The sequence below is a fragment of the Cherax quadricarinatus genome, chromosome 97 (assembly GCF_038502225.1).
Source record: "Cherax quadricarinatus isolate ZL_2023a chromosome 97, ASM3850222v1, whole genome shotgun sequence".
In the NCBI taxonomy this organism is placed as follows: domain Eukaryota; kingdom Metazoa; phylum Arthropoda; class Malacostraca; order Decapoda; family Parastacidae; genus Cherax; species Cherax quadricarinatus.
This window is the reverse complement of record NC_091388.1, coordinates 5600073-5614460: the sequence shown is the minus strand read 5'-3', so window position 1 is coordinate 5614460 and position 14388 is coordinate 5600073. Positions and strand designations below refer to the sequence as shown.

The following is a 14388-nucleotide window of genomic DNA, read 5'->3' as shown; positions in this document are numbered from 1 at the left end:
GAGGGGTGTTAATGTTGCAGTTTAAAAACTGTAGTGTAAAGCACCCTTCTGGCAAGACAGTGATGGAGTGAATGATGGTGAAAGTTTTTCTTTTTTGGGCCACCCTGCCTTGGTGGGAATCGGCCGGTGTGATAATAAAAAATAAAAAAAAAGTAGAACCCCCGTATCCACTGATTCAGTATTTATGGTTTCAGTTATCCATGGTTTACTGTGACCCAGAAATACCTCTTAATTTTGTATAATAATAATGGCCCCAAAGTGCAAAAGTATAGCAGCTGATTGTGTTCAAAGTCTGAGAAGTTGTGAAGTGCGTCCCTTCAGTGAAAAAGTGATAATTCTCAACTTGTTATGCATAATTTATCAGTTAAACTGTAACAGGTATAGGACTTATATATAGGGTTTGCTACTATCCAGGGTTTTGGTATCCACGGCAAGTCCTTGGAACGTATCCCCCGCAGATACAGGCGTGTCCTACTGTGCATTTTTTTGAGAGCCATGAGTGCTCTGATATTTTATTTCAGCATGATACACTGTGAATGATGGTGAAAGTGATTCTTCTTTTTTGGGCCACCCTGCCTTGGTGAGAGACGGCCGACGTGTTAAAAAAAAAATTTGTGCAGAGATGGATGACATACATTTGTACATGCAGAAAGCTCATAGTCAGAACATTTCAGGCAAACTTAAGCCTACACTGGCATTGACTAATTGCTTATACATACTGTCTCTTTAAGAGCTCATAAGTCATAATTTTAGAAATTACAAGGATAGCAAATTTGGTTCAAGTACAGCCTCTCCTCACTTAGCAACGTACTCGTTTACCGACAACTCAGACTTACGACAGGCTCTCTAACCAATATGCATACCTAAATAATGTATATTAGAGTTGATTTCCTCTATTCTGTGTATTACAATATACAGTACACTACTGTATAAACATTTAAAAATATACCAGATATGTAACAAAAAAAGGCACAATACCGTGACTGGAACGATACACAAATAACCCGCACATAAAAGAGAGAAGCTTACGACGACGTTTAGGTCCGACTTGAACCACTTACTTTGTAAATGGTCCAAGTCAGACCTAAACGTCGTCGTAAGCTTCTCTCTTTTATGTGCGGGTTATTTGTATACCAGATATGTTATAACTGGTACAAAGGTGACATTATAACAATATCAAAGATGGTTGACACAAACTCACTACCTGGAGTTTACCTGGAGAGGGTTTCGGGGGTCAGTGCCCCCGTGGCTCAGTCTGAGACCAGGTCTCGTGGTGGAGCAGGGTCTGATCAACCAGGCTGTTAATGCTGGCTGCACGCAAACTGACATACGAACCACAACCCAGCTGGTCAGGTACCGACTTTAGGTGCCTGTCCAGCGCCTTCTTGAAGAAGTCAGGGGTCTATTGGTAATTCCCTTACGTATACTGGGAGACAGCTGAACAGTCTTGGGCCCCTGACACTTGTGTCATCTCTCACTGTACTGGTGGCACCCCTGCTTTTCATTGGGGAAATATTACATCTCCTGCCAAGTATTTTGCTTTTGTAGGGAGTGATTTTCACGTGCAAGTTTGGTACTAATTCCTCTAGGATTTTCCAAGTGTATATTATGTATCTCTCGCCTGCATTCCGGGAATACAAATCGAGGGCCTTCGACTGTTCCCAGTAATTTAGGTGCTTTATCGTACTTATGAGTGCCGTGAAAGTTCTTTGTACACTCTTCAGGTCAACAATTTTGCCTACCTTGTAGGGGGTAGTTAGTGAACAGCAATATTCCAGCCTAGAGAGAACAAGTGATTTGAAGAGAATCATCATGGGCTTGGCATCCATAGTGTTAAAGGTTCTCATTATCCATCCTATCATTTTCCTAGCCGATGCAGTAGATACATTGTTGTGGTCTTTGAAAGCGAAATCCTCTGACATTATCACTCGCAGGTCTTTCACATTACTTTTTCGTTCTATTGCATGGTTAGAATTTGTCATATACCCTGATACAGTTTTAATTTCCTCAAGTTTTCTATATCCAAGTACAGTGGACCCTCAGTTAACACGTTTAATCTGTTCCAGAGAGCTAGGCTTTAACCGATTTAGCTTTTAACCAAATTAATTTTCCCCATAAGAAATAATGGAAATCCAGTTAATCCATTCCAGACACCCAAAAGCATTAAAAAAATATTTTTTTTTTACATGAAATATACATTTCCCTACACAGAAAACAATGATACATGCACAGTAAACATTACTGAAATGACACTTACCTTTATTGTGGAATTGTTGATGGATGATGAGACGGTAGGAGGGCAGATGATACAGGTGTTCTATTGTTTGGAAGGGGAATCCCCTTCCATAAAAACTTCGGGTAACAAGTTCTTTTCTGGGGTTACCTCCCTTCTTTGTGTTTTAATGCCACTAGGACCAGCTTGAGAGTCACTGGACCCCTGTCATGCAAAATATCTGTCCAGAGAACTGTTTCTCACGTCCCTTTAAAATTTCCCTAAAATGGGCCACAAGAGTGTCATTGTACAAGTTGCCAATACAGCTTGCAACTGCTATGTCAGGATAATATTCATCCATAAATGCTTGCAACTTTGTAAACATTATACAGGTCTCCCTCAACATTCGCATTTTCAACTTTCACGGGCTTCACACATTCACGAATTCCCAGCCGCCAAATCATATTTAAGTTTTCTGCCACCTGCGAGTCCCTACTACCCTCCCTCCGACCCCCACAACTGGCAGCCAGCCCTCCCACCACTCAGTGTGGTGAGTGTTTTGTTCATTGTTTATTATTAAACTACAGTATAAATAATGTCAACCCATTCATGGCTGAATATTGGAATGGCTATTCGGATAGGTATTGGACGGTGACATCATATGTTTACTCTTGAACACAGCAAAGAATCAAACATTTCTGCTACTGCTAATAATAATAATAATAATAATAATAATAATAATACGATAGAATTGAAGGAAATAGTACAAAAATACGAGGATTGAAGCAGTGGTGGAAGAAGTGGTTGAGGCATCGTCAGTCAGTGTGGCTTTGTTTATGCTGGAGTGAGCATTAGTCTCCGTGCTCTTCCAAACATTTCACAATAATTCATTGTGTTTGGTGCTTGTAGATTGAGTGCGACTGGAGTAGTAGAGGCAGCGGTTGAGGCAGTGGTTGAGGCAGTGATATTTAATAAGATGTATGTTGAGGCATCGTCAGTCAGTGTGGCTTTATTTGTGCTGGAGTGAGCATTAGTCTCCACGCTCTTCCAAACATTTCACAATAATTCATTGTGTTTGGTGCTTGTAGATTGAGTGTGACTGCCACGTAATTAACCATGGGCCCAAAGAAACTTGCTAATGCCAGCCCTTTGGTAAAGAAATTGAGAAACATGATAGAATTGAAGAAAGAAATTGTACCAAAATACGAGCAGTGCGCCGCAGTGGTTGAGGCACTGGTGGTATTTAGTACAATATTTTATGCCGTTTTCATGTATTTTATGATTGTTCATGGTTCAACAAGTTAAGGAAGCAGTATTGTATTATATTTCCCTACAATATATTGGGGCACCAAACATTCGTGATTTTTCAACATTCGCGAGACTCTTGATCCCCTACCCTCACAATTGATGAGGGAGACCTGTACATATTTCCTTATCTTTGATGAAGGCAACTTCCTCCATCTCTCTTCCTCCTCCTTTGAAGGAACTCCCTGAGCTTTGGTCTGTTGCTGTTGCACCTGAAGCTCTTGCAGCTATGTAGTGGTTAGTTCTTCATCATCGTCCTCCACTAACACTTCCATATCCTCACCACTAACCTCCAACCCCATGGACTTACCCGAAGACACAATAGATTCCACAACCAGCATATGCTCCTTAGGGTCAGCCCCAAACCCTTCAAAATCCTTCTCTTATACACATTGTGGCCACAATTTTCTCCAAGCAGAGTTCAAAGTCCTGCAAGTCACTCCCTCCCAAGCCTTACCTATAAGGTTTATGCAATTGAGGATACTGAAGTAATCTTTCCAGAACTCTCTTAGGGTCAGTTCAGTGTCTAAGGTCACTTCAAAGCACTTTTGAAACTGCTTTGGTGTTCAGTTTTTTGAAATTTGAAATGACCTGCTGGTCCATGGGCTGGAGGAGAGGAGTGGTATTAGGAGGCAAGAACTTCACTTTGACGAAGCTCAACTCCCCCACAATTTGCTCTTGCAAGTCGTGAGGATGAGCAGGAGCATTGTCCATTACCAGGAGGCACTTGAGTTCCAATTTATTTTCCAGGAGGTACTGTTTCACAGTGGGGCCAAACATGTCATAGAACCAGTCAATAAACATGTCTTACTGTTTGCTTTCCATATCACACACAATTTAGTCTTGATGATATTGTTTTTCTTGAACACACTAGGAGTTTCAGAGTGATACACGAGTAAAGGCTTCACTTTGCAATCCCCACTAGTATTACTACACAACATTATAGTTAGCCTGTCTTTCATTAGGCTTATGTCCTGGGAGTGCCTTTTCCTCCTGAGGAATGTAGGTCCTGTTTGGCATTTTCTTCCAAAACAGGCCTGTTTTGTCACAATTAAACACTTGTTGGGGTTTTAATTTTTCAGTGTCTGTATTCCTTAAAGTCCTGCACATATTTTTCAGCCATTTTTGTGTCTGAACTGGCAGCCTCATCATGCCTTATCAAACTGTGTATGCCACTATGACTCTTAAATCTCTCAAACCAGCCTTTGCTGGCCTTAAATTCATCAACAGCAGCACTATTTGGAGTTATTTTCTTAATGAGGCCCTCATGCAACTGCCTTGACTTTTCACATATTATTGACTGAGAAATACTTTCTCCTGATAATTGTTTCTCGTTTATCCACACCAACAACAGTCTCTCCACATCTTTCGAGTATTTGTGATCTCTGTTTTGTAAGCACACTTCCACCTTTTGCAACAACAGCTTCCTTCATTGCCTTTTTGTTGTGCAAGATTGTAGTGATGGTTGAATGGGGTTTGTTGTATAACTTTTCCAACTCTGAGATACACAGTCCACTCTCTTATTTTCTATTATGTCCTTTCTTAATTCGATAGTACACCTCACCCTTTTTATCACAGGCTTGGCACTAGAAGCTTTCTTTGGACCTATGGTGGCTTATTTAGCAATTACAAGCACTAAAAAAATGGAATAATACAAAATATATCACATGTATGCATGTAACCGTCCTCAGTGGCTTGTAAACAATGGTACACTGTCTGGTACACAGGATGAGTGGCCGTGCGGACACATTCGGGACGAAAGCTCCTAACCAAGTTTTTAGGTGTTATCCGAGCCAATTTCTTTTACGCCAAAGCGAGGTGTTATCCAATTTTGGCTTTATCCAATGCAGGTGTTAATTGAGGGTCCACTGTAGATGAAATTTCTCTTCATTGAACTCCATATTGTTTTGAGTGGCCTTACATCTTAGGGATAGAATTGTCGTTAAGTAAGGAGAGGCTGTACTCTGTAAATACTATCACTACTACTGCAGTATTAGTCCTACAGGAGAGGTGTTACTGATTACTTTTTTTTTTTTTTTTTTTTTTTAAATACTCTGGCTGTCTCCCACCAAGGCAGGGTGACCCAAAAAAGAAACGTTTTCACCATCGTTGTTTTGCTAGAGACACACATACGACAGTTCCTTGATAATGTGAGAAATCACGAAAGTGCTTGGAATTCCACTATTTTTTCACAGTGGTTGTTCTGCATACTCACATTTATATGGTATATAAATTTCACATATATTTCAGTGGTGTCAACTTAAGCAGCGTAAGGAAAACCTCAGAGCAAGGTTCCAGATGATGGGAGAATTTCAGGGTGACCTTATCATGAAGGACCTTGACGCACCACTGCCAGAAAATATGCGCATGCTCAAAGAAGAAGACATTGAAAGGTGAGATGGCAAATTCAAAATCTAGATGATAGATTATAAAGAAATAGATGACAGTTGATAATGCATTTAGAAAGTCTATGGTTATGCAGAGCATTTCATGCAAACTTAAGCCAATCTTAAGATTACAAGGTCAATAAATATTTTATTTTCTTATAGTCGGACTTGAGTCCTGGAAATGGGAAGTACAATGCCTGCACTTTAAAGGAGGGGTTTGGGATACCGGCAGTTTGGAGGGACATGTTGTGTATCTTTATATGTGTATGCTTCTAAACTGTTGTATTCTGAGCACCTCTGCAAAAACAGTGATAATGTGTGAGTGTGGTGAAAGTGTTGAATGATGATGAAAGTATTTTCTTTTTGGGGATTTTCTTTCTTTTTTGGGTCACCCTGCCTCGGTGGGAGACGGCCGACTTGTTGAAAAAAAAAAAAAGTGTGTGTGTGTTTCAAAAAGATGGATCCGATTTGAAATTGCTATATCTCTGCAACCGCAAACTGCGCAAGAATGAAAGTCTTACCACTTGAAAGGGCAGGGCATAGTTTCAAATGACCTCCCACTAGATGTCTCTCCCAGCGCACCAACAGCCTCTAGTCTGTTGTTTGCAAGGTTGGTGAACTTTATTGGGTATAACCCCAAAACAGGTTAGGTAATGTTTGTCAGGAAACAGGACAAGTGTTTCCTGACGCGGGTCTTAAGTCATGTGATGACCTGCCGTTGGAACTTCTGATCATTTGACCAAAGCCTTCCGCTGGCTTACCAGTATTATTATAATCAAGGGGGAGTGCTAAACCCTTAGGCATTATATAGCACCTGTGGGAGGGGGGATGGAAGGTATTTGGTCTCAATTCAGTTTACTGGCACACAGCTCCAATTCCTTTGATCAAGAACTCCCTCACCAGCATCAAGGTACCTCCCTAGAGGGGACAGATTTGTGTAGAGGGAAATTCCCCACTAGACTTGAACCTCCACAGAATCGAGAAAATACATACAAGGAAACGTTCAGATTCAAAATAGTCTATTAAATCCATTTGTATGGAAAAGACAGTCATACAGACTGAAAACTATTATATGCCATAAAGCAAATTTAAAAATAAAACAATACTAGCAAAATAATGAAAGGAAAAATACTGTATGAAATAAAAAAAAAAAAGAGAAAGTTAATAAAAATCTCGCTAGGGAACTTAAGAATTTTATTGAAATAATTTTTTTGGTTCAGATTTTGGAGAAATTCTTTCTTTCTTTCAACACACCGGCCATATCCCACCAAGGCAGGGTGGCCCAAAAAGAAAAACGAAAGTTTCTCTTAAATTTAGTAATTTATACGGGAGAAGGAGTTACTAGCTCCTTGCTCCCAGCATTTTAATCGCCTCCTACAACACGCATGGCTTACGGAGGAAGAATTCTGTTCCACTTCCCCATGGAGATAAGAGGAAATAAACAAGAACAAGAACTAGAAAGAAAATAGAAGAAAACCCAGAGGGGTGTGTATATATATGCTTGTACATGTATGTGTAGTGTGACCTAAGTGTAAGTAGAAGTAGCAAGAAGTACCTGAAATCTTGCATGTTTATGAGACAGACAAAAGACACCAGCAATCCTACCATCATGTAAAACAATTACAGGTTTTCGTTGTACACTCACTTGGAAGGACGGTAGTACCTCCCTAGGATTTTGGAGAAATAATGATATATTTTTGATACACTTAGGTAGTAGGTTGGTAGACAGCAACCGCCCAGGGAGGTACTACCGTCCTGCCAAGTGAGTGTAACACGAAAGCCTGTAATTGTTTTACATGATGGTAGGATTGCTGGTGTCCTTTTTTCTGTCTCATGAACATGCAAAATTTCAGGTACGTCTTGCTACTTCTACTTACACTCAGGTCACACTACACATACATGTACAAGCGTATATATACATACCCCTCTGGGTTTTCTTCGATTTTCTTTCTAGTTCTTGTTCTTGTTTATTTCCTCTTATCTCCATGGGGAAGTGGAACAGAATTCTTCCTCCGTAAGCCATGCGTGTTGTAAGAGGCGACTAAAATGCCGGGAGCAAGGGGCTAGTAACCCCTTCTCCTGTATATATTACTAAATTTGAAAGGAGAAACTTTGGTTTTTTCTTTTGGGCCACCCTGCCTCGGTGGGATACGGCCGGTGTGTTGAAAGAAAGAAGAATTTTTGATACAACATCAAAATTAGGGCTTTTTGATAATTCACCTCATTTATTAAATAAATTTTTGTGCAGTTTTATTTATGTTTATTGAGATTTCATTTACCCCATTTGGAGTAATTTACCCCATTTGGAATAATTTACCCCATTTAGGATAAGCCCAGTTGTCTGACCACTGTCTTCGATGGTATGCATGTCAGTAACACTGACCTGCAGTTTTAATGACAGTAAACATAATGTTTCAGAATTGAAGAGATCGAGACTTCGGAACAGTTCAACGATTACTACAAGTTCTTCCTCTTATATTATGGTAAAGATCAGCCAGCCATGCGTGATCACATGAAGACCAAGCGGAGGGAGCAGCGGACCACCACAAAAGTCACTAGGGTTGTTAAGGTGAGTCTAGAAGCAAGGCTTCCCTTGATAACTTGCACAACCCACATAGGAATTGATCCATTCTTCATCATTGTCTAGTACACAAACAACCCACTGTTAGGACTTGATCATTGTCTAGTACACAAACAACCCACTGTTAGGACTTGATCATTGTCTAGTACACAAACAACCCACTGTTAGGACTTGATCATTGTCTAGTACACAAACAACCCACTGTTAGGACTTGATCATTGTCTAGTACACAAACAACCCACTGTTAGGACTTGATCATTGTCTAGTACACAAACAACCCACTGTTAGGACTTGATCATTGTCTAGTACACAAACAACCCACTGTTAGGACTTGATCATTGTCTAGTACACAACCCACTGTTAGGCCTTGATCATTGTCTAGTACACAAACAACCCACTGTTAGGACTTGATCATTGTCTAGCACACAAACAACCCACTGTTAGGACTTGATCATTGTCTAGTACACAAACAACCCACTGTAGATTATTCATCTACTTATTACAAGTCCTTAATTTTGAAGGGTAACTAAATTAAGTTTTGGTTGGGGTACCTTGATGTCATTAAGGAGCTCATGATTCAAGGAAATATACCTATCCTCCCTTTCCTTGGATCATTTCCCTAGGGTTTAGCACTCTACAGATTAATAGCACGTAAAATATATTTTTGTTTTTGCAGTTTGTATCGAATTTTTATTAATGGGATTTTATTCCATAGGTTATGCGAAAGGTAATGAGGAAAAAGAAGAAGAAGAAGAAACACTTGATAATTGAAGATGATGAAGATGAGGAGGAAGAGACAAATAATGTAGATGGACAAGATAAAGATGGTGAATCTGCAATGGAAGTTGACAGTAACACAGAGAAGACGCAAAGCGAAGAAAAAGGTGCCAGTGATTTGGATAAGGATGTCAGTGACACTGAGAAAGATGATGCCAATAAAGATGGCAGTAAAGCAGCTGAGAAAACAGCCAATGATGAGGATAGCGATGGTAACGAAGATAACATGGATCGTAATGATGATGATAGCGACGACAGCGCTGGGAAAACGGCAAGCAATGATGCCGATAAAGCAGCAAATATCGAAGCTAAAAAGGCTGGAAATAAAGAAGGTGGTGAGGTAGAGAGTGATAAAGTTGATGAAGGCACTGATGGTGAGGTAGTTAGTAGTAAAGATGGTGAGGAGGAAGGTGAAGATGGTGATAAAGATAGTGATGATAGGGAGACAAGTGTCACTGCTGGAGGAGAGAAGAACGATGATGCTGATGCTGCTACTCTGAACGAGGACAACCAGAGACCAATGGAAGTGGACACGGAGAATGACAATGCCAATGCTAATAAAGACAAGGATAAACCTTCAGACAGTGATGATGATGATGATGAGGAAGAGGAAGTGGAGACAGAGGTGGAAACGGAAATTGAAGAGGAGGTGGAGGAAGAAAATCAAGAACCAGAGGAAGACTCTGAGGCTTTGAAAAAGGCTGTTCGAAGGCACGAGTATGAACTTCTACGAAAGGCCGGCATTGGTGAGTATTAAGTTTCCTTCTGTACGATTGTGGATTAAATTGTAATAAACAACTGTCAGTAATGTGCAAATGTTGTGAACAATTGATACAAGACACAAAACAACCATGGGGGAGTTGAATGATAGCTCTAGGCCTTTCATGTTGCAATCAAGACATGAGAAGCTTGCAGTATTGCAGAGAAGAGGTGGTGGTCCAACCAGATATGATCACTGGAAGCGCCTTTGCAAAGGCGCTCCTTGTGATCTATCTGTTTGGACCACCACCACCTCTTTTTGGCAATGTTTGAAGCTCATGATGATGTGTTGATCGCAACAGAAGGCCTAGAACTATCATTCAACTCACTCCGTGGTTGTTTTGAAACTGTCAATAAATAGAAGGGTGGCTGAGAAACTGCTCATCCACCCTTCTGTATGAACTCAGATTTAATTATAATAGACACATGTCAGTGAATAAACAGAAGGATGGTCAAGAGGCTCGACCACAGTTCGACTCTCTCATCCACTCTTCTGTATGTTTAAATTGTTACTGATTGCTGATAATTACCAAATCTTTTACCCAGAATATCACCAGGCATTTTTTGTAGTGTTTACTTACTGTCTAATGTTGGATTTTCATAGCTGCCTCTTAAGTGTGGTTAACTGTGTTGAATATGAGGAACACTGCAGCAGGCCTACTGGCCCATACAAAAATATTTGCCCAACTCATTTTCAGTGCTACCCAAAGAATAAGCTTTGATACCACTATTAACTTATGTGCAAACAGTGATATACTGTTGGTGTATTGCCTGTAGTTGTGTGTATGTGCTGGGAGTGAGAGGAGGTAAGTGGTTTTGGAACTTGACAAGCTGTTGGAGTGTGAGCAGGGTAATATTTTGTGAAGGGATTCGGGGAAACTGATTAGCCGGACTTGAGTCCTGGATTTAGAAAGTACAGTGCCTGCATTCTGAAGGAAGGGTGGGGGACAGTTACTATTTAGTGACATCTAAACTGTCATATCTGCATGCTTCTGGCAAGACAGTGATAATTTGAATGATGGTGTGTTTTCTTTTCAGATTACTTTGCATTGGTGGGAGATGGCCAGTGTGATTTAGAAAAAAAAGCAGAGTATAATTTTAATGTATCAAAAAGGAGACTAATTATTTATTCATTTACTGTCTTCCCAGAAGTGTGTTGACATAGTTCAGTTGGTCCTCCAAACTGGATTCACTCCTTCAGGGGTGCCATCACTGTATGTCTCACCTCCAGGACTCTAGTCTGGCTAACCAGTTTCCCTGAATCCCTTTATAAATGTTACTTTGCTCTCACACAAGAAAATGTCAAATCATCATAACCTTCTGTCTCCTCTGTGCTTGTTACTTCTGTATTGTTGCAGTCATGGTATTGTGACTTTGTTCTTTGTTACAGTCACTTGCCTCCACTCCTATCTAGCCCTCACAAAAGCCTATTGGATATCCAGGCCTCTATCATTCAAAAACCTTCCTTACCCCCTCCAATACTTCCTGGGGACAACCCCTCCCCCTCCTTCCCTCGTGTAATAATTTTATCTACATCATATTTTATTGAACTTCCAGAGTCGCTGACAAAGAAATTTGGTCTGAGTCCAGAGCAGTTTGGGGAAAACCTCCGTGATAACTACCAGCGATTTGATGTTGAGCAGTGTCCAGAGGACCCCATGAAGGAGGCTGAGGAGCACCTCTCCAAGTAAGCAATGTGGTGGTGTTATACAGTGCAGGAGGGCCCCACATATACAGGAGGGCCCTGCTTATACAGCAGGTTAAGTTCTGCACAAGTGCTGTAAAGTTAAACATATAAAAGCCTGATAGCATGTTTACACTATCGTATATTGAGTGAGTAATAGATTATTATTATAATCAAGGGGGAAGCGCTTAACCCGGAGGATTATACAGCGCCTGGGGGTTGGATGTGGAAGGCATTCAGGCTTAATTCGGGGAACTGGAGCACAGATCCAATTCTCTAAATCAAGAGCCCCTCACCAACATCAAGGAACCTTCCTTGAGGGGAGTGAGTAATAGAGCTAGGCCTAAAATATGCATGTACAGTACACACATTACAGTGGACCCCCGCATAACGATTACCTCCGAATGCGACCAATTATGTAAGTGTATTTATGTAAGTGCGTTTGTACGTGTATGTTTGGGGGTCTGAAATGGACTAATCTACTTCACAATATTTCTTATGGGAACAAATTCGGTCAGTACTGGCACCTGAACATACTTCTGGAGTGAAAAAATATCGTTAACCGGGGGTCCACTGTACTTACCTTAAAATATTTTCGTACTTTGTTTACATTGAGCGATGAATGTATTTATTGTATGAAGTTGGAATAAATGAAGAAAAGCTACATTTGAAAACTTCTGCATTAGCAAAATACTGTAGAGTGAATCTCTCCTGTACAGCACCTCTTTTCAGTGTTCCACATTTTCGTTGGCATTCAATTGAGTCCTTGTTCCACCTACTGGTGAACATCGCTGGCGGGTGGAACATAACGAACAACGGGTCAATTTAAAGCCAGCAGAAACATGGAACACAGAAAAGAGGTGCTGTATATGCAGGGCCCTGCTGTACTTGATGCACTCCCAGGCTGCTGTATCTCACAGCATTTACTACCAGTTGAAGTGTGCTGTGGTAAGAAGACGCACACAGTATACTGTATTTTCCTGCATATAAAGTGCAGTGTGTGCTGCTTGCTGGCACGATGTTTGCAAGTAGTTGTAATGTAATGTTAGTAAATAACTGCTGAAGTGTAACACAGTCTACCCTTGAGCTTCCCCTTGAGCTTATAAGACACAGGCTGATTTTCCAAGACTTTTTTATGGGGGGAAAAAGTATAAATTTTATGCCAGAAAATATGGTAGGTGGATAGGAAGTGTCAGTAGAGATATCAGGAATAGACGGATAGAAAATATCAGTAGAAATATTAGGAATAGATAGGAAATAGTAGTAGAGATATTAGCAATAGATGGATAGGAAATAGTAGTAGAGATATTAGCAATAGATGGATAGGAAATAGTAGTAGAGATATTAGCAATAGATGGATAGGAAATAGTAGTAGAGATATTAGCAATAGATGGATAGGAAATAGTAGTAGAGATATTAGCAATAGATGGATAGGAAATAGTAGTAGAGATATTAGCAATAGATGGATAGGAAATAGTAGTAGAGATATTAGCAATAGATGGATAGGAAATAGTAGTAGAGATATTAGCAATAGATGGATAGGAAATAGTAGTAGAGATATTAGCAATAGATGGATAGGAAATAGTAGTAGAGATATTAGCAATAGATGGATAGGAAATAGTAGTAGAGATATTAGCAATAGATGGATAGGAAATAGTAGTAGAGATATTAGCAATAGATGGATAGGAAATAGTAGTAGAGATATTAGCAATAGATGGATAGGAAATAGTAGTAGAGATATTAGCAATAGATGGATAGGAAATAGTAGTAGAGATATTAGCACTAGATGGATAGGAAATAGTAGTAGAGATATTAGCAATAGATGGATAGGAAATAGTAGTAGAGATATTAGCAATAGATGGATAGGAAATAGTAGTAGAGATATTAGCAATAGATGGATAGGAAATAGTAGTAGAGATATTAGCAATAGATGGATAGGAAATAGTAGTAGAGATATTAGCAATAGATGGATAGGAAATAGTAGTAGAGATATTAGCAATAGATGGATAGGAAATAGCATTTGGGAGAGAAGGCATGAACACTTTTATTTCTTGAACTTTCCTAAAAACACTAACTGAACAAAATAACTGCACTCTAGACTTTTAACTCCCAACTTCAACACCTTTTTTTAATACACCCGCCATCACTCACCTAGGTAGGGTGAAGCATGCTGACATTATAGTTCAGATGACCATCTGAACTGCACCATCCTCGACTCTTTAGTGCCTGCAGTGTACTTCACATCTTCAGGACTCGAGTCTTGAAGGTGGTGTATCTACTTCTGATGGCAATAAGACGATGCAGTGGGCGAAGGAATGTAGAAGATTATATAAGAAATCTGGTACAATGCAGCCTTGGTCTTTGAACTCACCAGAGTCTGTACAGTTTTGTTCAGAAAAATTGAGCTGGTCTTTGAAGGTTTTTCTGGAGTGTGAACATGCTGGCTTGCTTACAATTCACTTGTAAGAAAACTTTACAGGAAAGCCTTGTTTCAAAAGTGCTTTGAAGTGACCTCTGGCACTGACCTAACTCTCAGAGACTTTTCTGTTAGAAGAGTCGGTTCAACATCCTCCAGTGTGTGAGGCTCATAATTAAAGCCTGGCAAATACTCTTTCCCACATTAAGTTCAAACACCATCTAGGAACCAGTTGAAATACCCAGGTTCCAATGTATTTTTAAGTTC

The 14388-nt window shown here is 40.0% G+C and overlaps 1 protein-coding gene across 1 annotated transcript in view; it reads left to right on the top strand.

Moving 5' to 3' along the window:
* The window catches only part of Spt6 (transcription elongation factor Spt6), a 65970-nt gene that overhangs the window by 46022 nt on the left and 5560 nt on the right, over positions 1-14388 (top strand). The window contains exons 9-12 of the mRNA XM_070105187.1: positions 5768-5910; positions 8323-8473; positions 9201-10008; positions 11579-11708. Coding sequence (XP_069961288.1) covers positions 5768-5910; positions 8323-8473; positions 9201-10008; positions 11579-11708 — 1232 coding nt within the window. The remainder of the gene's footprint in view (positions 1-5767; positions 5911-8322; positions 8474-9200; positions 10009-11578; positions 11709-14388) is intronic.